The following is a 10,419-nucleotide window of genomic DNA, read 5'->3' as shown; positions in this document are numbered from 1 at the left end:
ACTGCCACTACAGTAACTGAATATAGGTTTTGATATTGACACTTTGGAGCTGCTGTTGTCAACATTCCCTGAGGTTGTGCTGCTAACTGTAGGCTCTGCTCTGTCTGAGGCTTTATTAGACTTGAATCTGTGCTTTATTTCAACACAGTTTGACCATAAAGAATTGACTTAGCTGGAACTACAACATTGCAACTATTCACGCTTATGCCACAAACCAGGAAGACGTGTGGAAAGATGCGATTACAACTTCTCAGGCTCAGTTTTCTGCATCTAAATGTCACTGTAGCGTCCCGTTATGTTCGGCTAATCATCAGTTACAACCATACCTCAATTTTCATAATTTCCCCACTGACACACAACTCTGAGCGCACTGGGTACATGTGATCAGAAAACACGAGAGGCCAAATTCAAGATGATTCCAAACAGCACATACGTATGCAGTCTTCATTTTAACTTTTCATTTTAACTTAACATTTGATCACATTTACATTTTAATAGATCCATGTTAGATGAGTCCAGTGTCGGTAACTACACCAGAAGTTCTCATCTCATCTTTCCAAATGTCTTCCTTGTTTGTGACGTAAGTGTGAACAGAGCCTATTGAGCAAGTCTCTCACACATAAAATTATAGTCACAAGATACAAGCTAGGACTAGCCAACAATTTTGGGTTACTAACTCACATTTTTGTTGAAAATCAAACACTTTTTTTGCCAGCGTTTGCTAATGTGCTCTTTGTGTCACCATGGTAACTCCTAAACATCCCACCTTTAGTGATACATGTAGAACACCCCCAGTGTGACGTCATTGCAAAGTATCAGTACAATCAACAATATCAATTAGAATCAAGTCTGTTATGGCAATCTCTGTCATGGGTTTCAACTTCTTGTTATAGGTGACATTTTGAGGACCTTTCACCATTAAAAACACAATATTTAGTTTGAAATTGTACATTTCTATGGCAACTGTCCTAATTTTTTCATAATTCTGAAAAGAAAAGTGCTGCTACTGCGAGTACTGTTGCTGCCATTGTAACTAGTGTTTCTGTTCATAGACCAATCAGTATTTCAAATTTGTATGTTAAAGGTCCTGTACCCGATTTTTCAGAGTGAACTATTAGTCCCACCACTTGATCTCTTCTGTTATTCTGATGTTGAGTGATGACAGAGAAACAATTGTCTGAGATAGTCACAGGCAGTTGTTTTCACACGGTTCTCATCCAACAATATCTCTGACTCAATCAAATTGTCTCTCCCCGGCAAATGCATCCTTATGGCTTATCCAACAAATCTATGGGCACTATCGGTCAATCATGTTTTTTTTTTTGCACAAATAGCTTTCACCCTATACTGTAATTAGAAGAAATAAAAGTCAGTACAGATTCTGTTTTTGGTTTAACGTCTCAGCAAAATGTATTTAAAAAGTTGCTGTATTGCGCAAAATTTACTCTTGAAAGCTTTAATCCATGTTCCTGTTACCTCATCAAAAACATACCTCGAGTTGTCTTTTGTTTCAGTCACACATGTTTGAGTTACTCTATATTATTAGTCTGTCTATATCTTCAACGTTCAAAATGCTCTTTTTCACCTTGTGGAAACTGGGACACCCCCCCGTTTGTGGCGGTTGGCAATAATAAAATTGTGAAACAAGTGCGTAATGAAGGAAAATTGTTCTGCACTTGGCCCATTCATGACATGTGACTCAGTATAGCCACATTTTCTTTGTGTTTTGGTCATTTTTAAGCTGCTTTTCTGTAATTTACCTCAACAAATTACAATGTATGCCTCTCATTACTGTTGGCAGGGATCAAATTGGTCAAAAATGGGGACACCTGGGACATGTCTTGTATAAAACTGGGACAAATCAATGTTGTTGGATCAGTCTGCTGGAAAATGGAACACAGGGCTCAAAAGTGGGACTGTCCCGGTTAAATAGGGACATCTGGTCACCCTAACCTTGTGATGTCATGAAGTGGTAGTTTTCAAGTTAACAGCTACCTTTTACCTTTAGTTCAGGGGAGATTGGCAAAATGATTTTAGTGAAGGTGCACTGGGTTTAAAAACACAGCAGAGCCTGTATCACCACATGACATCAGAAGGTTTGACAGACAGTGAATAAAACAACACATAACTCTATATGTTTGGTATGTTTTTGATGAGGAAATAGCTCAATACGGGGACTTTCAATGCTTCACTAAAAGAATGTATAGCGTGATTCACTTCCTCATCTGCTTAAAATTTATCACGTTTAAACCACACATTTACATTCCTCACGCTGATGTCAGTTTGAATAAAAATGGATGTGCACGAATAATACACACTGCTGGAGACAAACTGCTTTCCTATTTACAGTAAACGCATGCAATATTGAACATGAATGAAATAATCTGAGCATTATGGAATCCCATGTTATCACCGCCTCTGGGCCATTTACACATACAGGGGCTACAGACCTCAGCCTCTGTCTCTCTCTATCAGATCCAGTCTTACAGAGTTCACTGCCAATGACTCAATCCCAACAGTGAATCATCAGCCTCTTGTCCAAAAACAGACCCCATAGTAATCTGTCAGCACGCCGTAACATTGTGTGTTGACATACAAAGCGAGCGTCCATGAATCATAATAGGGGAGAAAAGTTTCAGTTATAGTAAAATGGGCTCACAAGCTGTTACGTCTACCGTGATTATATGAGAGTAACAAGCGTGAATGCGTGAATGTGCATGTACAGTTTTTGTATTATGTATTGAATTGGGGTGGACCAAACAGAAAGGCAAAGACAAGGTGTATAAATAAGTTTAAATTTAATAAAGTCAAAAAAAGATGTCATTTAACAAAGGCTCAAATTAGGTAAATCGCTAACAAAAAGCCAGGCCCAACTGGGGTAACTTAAAACAAACTGAACAGAACAAAACGAACCAAACCACACAAAGGAACAGCGGTGTTTAAATACATGAGGACCAACTAAAACTGAACACACTAAATAATTAAAACTACTAACTTAATCAAATAACAAGAAGGCAAATAAGTGCAATACAAAAAATAATAAGTGTTAATAAAGTTACATTAAACAAACAAACTTAGTAAAACAAACTAAATAGTGCTCCCCCTTTGTTCGGCATGGATGGTCTCTGCCAAAGGTCCTCCATCTGGCCACTTGAACAAAACAAAAAAAGAGCAAGTGTAAGTAAATAATTCAGACTTATATTAACTAAAATGTGTGCACCCAAATTAGAAAATAAGTCTAAATAAAGGAATTAAATTATGTGCTGTAATTAACTTAATGTAAATGAAACACTGTGGAGTGATTTCAGAAGTATCCACCACATGAATAATTGTACTTTTTTGTTGTTTCCTTTGTGTTTCTTCAGATATTGATAATGAATGCTGATAATGGACTGCAGGAGCTCAGTTGGTAGAGTTTGTCCAAAGGTTGCCAGTTCTAAGTCTGCTCTCAACATAAACACTGTCGGTTGAGTGGTCTGATCCACTGTTGTTGTGTCCTTGGGCAAGACACCACCTCACCCCCAGTGTCTGCATACACTGGTGTATGAATGTGTGTGTGAAAGGGCCTTTGAGTGCCAGAAGGTGGAGAAGCGCTATATAAAAACGTGACAATTTATCATTACACTATGAAACTTTTCTGGTTTGATGTCTGTTTGATGTCCGCTTGGAATGTTCCACAGGGTGGCATTAAACTTACACATCTTATTTGTTTGGTTATAGGTAGAAAATAGTACCAGGAGTAGGGCTGCCTTTCAACAGATGTGACCTGTAACTTGCCCTGGGGGTTGCATATACTTGTCTCCATGGAAATGTACAAATTTAATGTCATACTTTGGAACATTTTAGTCAAAGCAACATCTCCAAAGAGACAAGCAGAACAACAGAGAAGTTACACTAGTTCACCTTTAAATCCCTTTCTGTGCATTGACCCAAAATGAGTCATGGCCTTGCCCTTGGTCTATGTGCAATTCCTTGAGCAGCTGTATTCTTTCATATTCATTCATAAAGGTGAAATATTTCTAACTTAAACATGAATGTGTAGCTACTATACAAAACAGGATGTTTGTATCTTCTTGCAAACAAAGATGTTCTGTTGAAAAATATCACATCTGTGCTGTATTTCAGGGTCAAGTGAGTAGGAGACAAGCTGCCGAGAAAGCTTCAAATGAGATTCACACAAGCCAAACAGAATACATTTTCTGGACACAATGACAGGAAAACAATTCTTAAATTCATGGCACAAGTTGAATTTAAAAGTGCACTAGCTTACTTTTCTTTTGGGGGGTTCCATCACCTCTTGAGATGTTATTGCTTTGCCTGGAATGTTCCTCTGTATAGCATTAATCTTGTGTTTTAAAACATTGTATTGCTCAAAAATACCTTGAAAAACATGCATTCTTGCTGTGAGTATTGATCCCAGTCCACAGATATGACCTGTAAATGTGGCCTGGTGGCATCACTCGCTTGCCTCCATGGAGATTTTAGTTTAAAAATATTAATTGTGATATGTGAGCTACTGTGTCCCAATAATTCCCTTTGTGAATCAATAAAGTTTGTCTAAGTCTAAGTCAAAGTTTAATGCCATAGTTTGGAACATTCCAGGTAAAGCAATAACATTATCCATGAAAAGCTTCTGAAAAATGGCATAGTGAACCTTTAAAATAGTATTAGTCGTATTTCATATCCGTCATTGTGATTTAAAATATATCACCCATTTGATTCCTGGCCCCTACAATCTGGCTGTAATGTTTTAAGCTACACTGCTAAAGGTCAGACGACAGCGGGCATAGTCTTCATCCTTTCTCAGATGAAGTAAATTCAGTGTGCTATAAAATGTCACATTTATTCCATTGTGAGTGTGTGATCATCTCTGTTGTGTAAAACCATTACCTCTGGCACAGAATAGCACCTCGGCCCATAGGTCGGCCTGCCCAGGTCATGGCATTTGAGTGCAACAAATGGTCTAAATATTTCTCTAGATTTAAAATAAGCAAGTTTTCATTTTAACTGGGTGCTGTTGGGGAAATGAAAAGGTTTTAGCGAGGCAGGTCAAGTTTATTTTACACTTAGACAAAATTTACTGATCCACAAAAAAACGTATTTAGACACAGTAGCTCACACAACACAATAAATTATAATAACAAAGAGCAATCATAAAATGGTAATAATTCATTCAAAATAAGTAGCAAAAATAGCATGAGTTTGGTGTAAATAAAGCATTATTATATGTACAAGTAATAATAATATAGAAATACAAATATATCTCAGCTATATACATGAGGTGGGTAAGGGGAAAACAGTGCAAAGATGAAATAATGATTAACAGGACATAGGTTTGTCTATTACATTAGGGCAAATTATTGTACAGTTGTATGGAGTATAGTGTGAATGTAGTCCTGTATCTCTCACTGTAGGAGCCTGATATTTGTACATAGTAATTCAAAGTGCTTTACAGAATAAGAAAGACTTTAAAATCACCATACACACAAACCAAAACATAAATAATCATTATAAAAGTAACATTAAAGGAGAAGAGTGCAGAGTAAAAAACTTCCAGCATTTGCCTCTAAAACATGAATTTGTTATACTGACCCCTTGTGGCTAAAGTCATTATTGTTGGTGAGATTTGACACTAATAACAAGAAAGTCCATGCATCATATATCATGCTATTTATTTATTTATTTATTTGTTTGTTTGTTTACTTACATACATAAAGGTGCAATATTTAACTTTTCTGGTGGGGGTCCTCCTCTTTCTTGTCTCCAATGAAATGTTATTAATTAGCCTGGAATGTTCCATAGTGTGTCATTAAACTTGTATATACTGTATATAAGCAGGTGACACCAAACCATATCTGTGGAGAGGCGACCCACTCACCTTACATATAACAGGATCATAAAGCGGGAAAAATACTATATTACTGGACCTAAAAAGATCCCATGTTTTAGTCAGTCTTTGATGCCATTTTTTTAATAGGTGTCATTACTGGAACTAACCGGTCATATCTGTTTATCACGGTGTTAAAATACAAATCCCAAACAAGGATTTGGGGTGCCATTTAGTTTTATTCAAGACATGAAATTAATTACAGTCTCCTCTTTTTTCTTATTGGCCTCAGTTGCATGTGACAGTGTGAAAAGTGGGACCTTGCTTTCCCCAAACTGTCAGGCGGTAATTGGCCGGCAGTTTCCTTTAATAGCAGGCTGCCACGGGGACGGCAAACACCTCTTTAATTGTGTACTAAATAATTGGTTTCGCGTGAATGGAGAAGTCTTGTTGTAACCTTGAGTCCTATCTTTCACAGGGCTGTGTCACTGGAACCGGAAAAGATGTGTTTTTTGGAGAGTGAAATCAATGTTAAATAATATAAACAGTATCTTTTGCCTTTTTGCCTATTCAGGATCCAAAATGTGCTCATCATTTTATCAGACAAAATAGTTATTATAAAAATTTTATGAAATTACAAAAAAAATAGTTGAATATAAACCCATTAAACACGCAGCAAAGGTGTTTTTATTTTGATAATTTGGGCAGAAAGTAGCAGGAGTAGGAAGAAATAAAATATATATTTACTTAAATGTAATCAAGTGAAAAATGTAATATCGCATGGTGCATATTTTTGTTTTTTTCTGAAATTCACAATCCACAGTTCCACAATTCTTCCTTTATCAGTGTTATTTATATGTGTTTTTTTCGTCTGTTTTGCAGGTTTTTCACATCAGATGAGGAGCTGCACCGAAATGTGAAGAATGATGACTTTGGAGCAGAAAAGCACATTTGAAGAAATTTAACCTGAAGCTACACATAAAATACTGAACTGAATTTGGATGTGGAAATATTATCTATCATACGAGTCAATGAAGATAACAGAAATAAGGATTTTGGCTGGCTTGGCAACAGGACCGTCCCGGCTGAATTGAACCCAAACCTCAATTTCCCAGTGTTCTCTTGTGTGATCACATGACTCTCCGAAAAGCACCAATGGCCTGCAGCAGAGGCGTGGTGACGAGTGCCTTCTACTGGTCTGTAGCCATCATCTGTTTGACTCAAATGGGCGGAGTTAAACCGGACTGCTGGTTAATCGAGGGCGAAAAGGGCTTTGTGTGGCTAGCGATTTGTAGCCAGAACCAACCACCTTTCGAGGCCATCCCCCAGCACATCAACAGCACCATTGTGGACCTTCGTTTGAATGAAAACAAAATCAAAAGCATACACTACTCCTCGCTCAGCCGCTTTGCCAACTTGACCTACCTGAACTTGACCAAGAACGACATCTCCTATATCGAAGATGGAGCTTTTTCCGCTCAGTTCAACCTCCAAGTCCTGCAAATGGGATTCAACAAGATGCGTAACCTGACAGAAGGAGTCCTCCGTGGACTTGGGAAGCTACAGTACCTCTACCTCCAGGCCAATCTGATCGAGACTGTGACACCCAATGCCTTCTGGGAATGCCCCAACATCGAGAACATAGATTTGTCCATGAACAGGATCCAGCAGTTAGATGGTTCTACATTTGCTAGTCTGACTAAGCTAACTACGTGTGAGCTGTACACCAATCCTTTTAACTGTTCCTGTGAGTTATACGGTTTCGTCAAGTGGCTGTCGACGTTCCCAAATAGGACCAATGAGCGGATGGTGTGTGATACTCCATCTGGTGTGTCTGGCTACAGTTTATTGAGCCAAAATCCCAATGATCCAACTTATAAGAACGCTCTGCACATGCTAACCACTGTATGTACTGATGATTATGTCACCCCATTCATTGCCATACCGACGGAGCCCACGATGCTCCCGCCAGACGCTACACTGTGTGAGCTGGACGACTGTCCATCTGGCACCGAACCCGAGAACATAACCATCAGTACAACATACACGGATCTCAAAGTTAAACCTCTTATGAAGCTGAAACAAGTGACCAACACGGGTGCTACGATTTCAGTTCAAATTCCTTACCCCTTTAAGAAAATGTACATCCTGGTCCTTTACAACAATAGCTTTTTCACAGATATTCAAAATTTAAAAGATATACAAGAGGACATTGAGTTTAAAAATCTTAAACCACATACTAATTATACTTACTGTGTTGCTTCAATCCGTAACTCTCTTCGTCAAAACCACACCTGTCTAACCGTGACCACTGGCCCCTGGGGCGGGAAAGAACGAAATACCAACAATGCGACAGCCACGCATTACATCATGACAATCCTCGGCTGTTTGTTTAGTATGGTGGTTTTCCTCGGGGTGGTGTACTACTGCTTGAGACGCAAGCGGAAGCAAGATGAGAAGCACAAAAAAGCAGGTAGCATGAAGAAAAACATAATGGAATTAAAGTACGGACAAGAGCTGGAGGGAGGGACTATATCTCGTATGTCACAGAAGCATTTGTTAGCCGGGGAGAGCATGGCGCGTATGCCGTACCTGCCGCCAGGGGCAGACTTGGACCAGTATAAGTTCCAGGAGATCAGTGACACGCCTAAAATAATGAAAGGAAATTACATGGAGGTGAGGGGTATGGACCACCATGATCGAAGGGAGTGTGAGATGGGGATGCCCGGAAATAGCCAAGGATCTGTGGCGGAGATTTCTACCATCGCGAAAGAGGTAGATAAAGTCAATCAGATCATTAACAACTGTATTGACGCACTGAAGTCTGAGTCCACCTCTTTTCAGGGCGTCAAATCGGGTGCGGTGTCGACAGCAGAGCCCCAGCTGGTGCTTTTGTCTGACCATCCCCAAAACAAATCCGGTCTCTTGTCCCCGCCGTATAAGGACAGCTACCACCATTCCCTTCAACGGCATCGCAGTTCAGATGCTTCTCCCAAGAGACCAAGCACTGCTACCGGAGGCCCCATGCGCAGTCCAAGGCCATACCGCTCCGAATCCAAGTACATCGAGAAGACCTCCCCGACCGGAGACACCATCGTCACGGTAACGCCAACCGCTGCCATCTTGCGCGCCGAAGCGGAGAAAATGCGGCAATACAGCGATCACAGGCATTCGTACACCGACGCTCAGATAGAGGAGCTGGAAGGGCCAGATGTGCACAAGTCCATGTTGGAGCCGCTAACTCACTCGCGGTCCAGAGACTTAGCGTACTCCCAGTTGTCATCACAGTATCATAATCTGAGCTACTCTTCCAGCCCAGAGTACTACTGCAAACCCTCGCACAGTATTTGGGAGAAGTTTAAGCTGCACCGAAAGAGGCACAAAGATGAGGAGTACATGGCAGCAGGACATGCACTCAGGAAGAAAGTGCAGTTTGCAAAAGATGAGGATCTGCATGATATTTTAGACTACTGGAAAGGCGTGTCAGCGCAGAATAAATAATGAACTCTTTAGCTGTTTTTAATGGACATCCTGTTGCAGAAATGACACAAGAACCTCATGAGTAAAGACATGAAAACTTCTGCATTATATTCAACCACATATTTACTTTTGACTGTGAGAGAAATGGCTATTTATCAGAGATTTATGTAAAACAGCGGGGAGAATACTTTTATCTATTAAAGAGAATAAAATATATGGGAAATTATAATATATGTTATCATGGATTCTAGGTTTTTGGGTATCGCATGGCCAAGTCCTGTGACAGTGGATTTGACGTTGTGTAAACTACTATAATTATGAACATATGTCTACTGAAACCTCAATATTTTTTGAAGAACTATCCGGATCGTTGATTTCAAATGAACTTTTTTCCTTTTCCTGAATATATTTACTTCAAATCTATGTACAGATATGGTTTTATATATTTCTGTGTACATTGAAAAGTGTTTGTGAATGGAAATTAAGGATTTTCAAGGAAGAGCTGTTCTTTTTTTAGGTGTTGCTGAAGAATGGTATAAGCCTTGTTCAAACCTGCCTGACATCTCACCGCCTCTTTTTTTTTATTTTTTTTTTTTTATTGATACAACATTACATGGTTTATTCACTAATACATATTACAGTATTTGCATAGTAGACAGATAGTTACGTGTGTGAGCAGTATGGTCACAGATGCCAGTCTCATAAGCCACTTGTATCTTTATTACCAAAGTAGAACAACACAAATGTTTACAATATTTCTGCAAGGTTTGTGAATCGGATACAAGGAAAACCCATTTTGAATTTATTTTAATTAGAATTTGAAAAAAATCTCGAGACAATACACTTTCTTTGCTAGATGGAGCCAGAGTATTCCCACTGGATGAATGTAATAGATACTTATCGTTATCCGTCTATGGCAGCTTTCGTGTATATTTAGAAAGATATTTATTTGGTTATGTTTCAAACTGTATTACTTTCATTTGCTTCTTTGAGTGTACTATAACTAATCTGTGACAATGACGAGAAAGTTCTTTGGATTTCACGCCTTAGCGCTTGATACAATATTTGTTTTTTAGACACAAGGCTGGTCTTTTGTACATAAAAAGTTAGTA

The 10,419-nt window shown here is 39.0% G+C and overlaps 1 protein-coding gene across 1 annotated transcript; it reads left to right on the top strand.

The window, feature by feature from the left end:
- The first annotated feature begins 6,961 nt into the window (after positions 1-6,961).
- On the top strand, positions 6,962-9,361 carry elfn1a (extracellular leucine-rich repeat and fibronectin type III domain containing 1a). The gene is made up of 2 exons (XM_055152874.1): positions 6,962-8,602; positions 8,672-9,361. The coding sequence occupies exons 1-2, from the start codon at positions 6,962-6,964 to the stop codon at positions 9,326-9,328; spliced, it is 2,298 nt and encodes a 765-aa protein (XP_055008849.1). The 3' UTR covers positions 9,329-9,361.
- Positions 9,362-10,419: the final 1,058 nt, after the last annotated feature.

Source organism: Boleophthalmus pectinirostris, unplaced genomic scaffold (genome assembly GCF_026225935.1).
Source record: "Boleophthalmus pectinirostris isolate CB_2022bp ecotype Guang Dong unplaced genomic scaffold, ASM2622593v1 HiC_scaffold_17, whole genome shotgun sequence".
Taxonomy (NCBI): Eukaryota; Metazoa; Chordata; class Actinopteri; order Gobiiformes; family Gobiidae; genus Boleophthalmus; species Boleophthalmus pectinirostris.
This window is presented reverse-complemented; position numbering and strand designations above follow the sequence as displayed.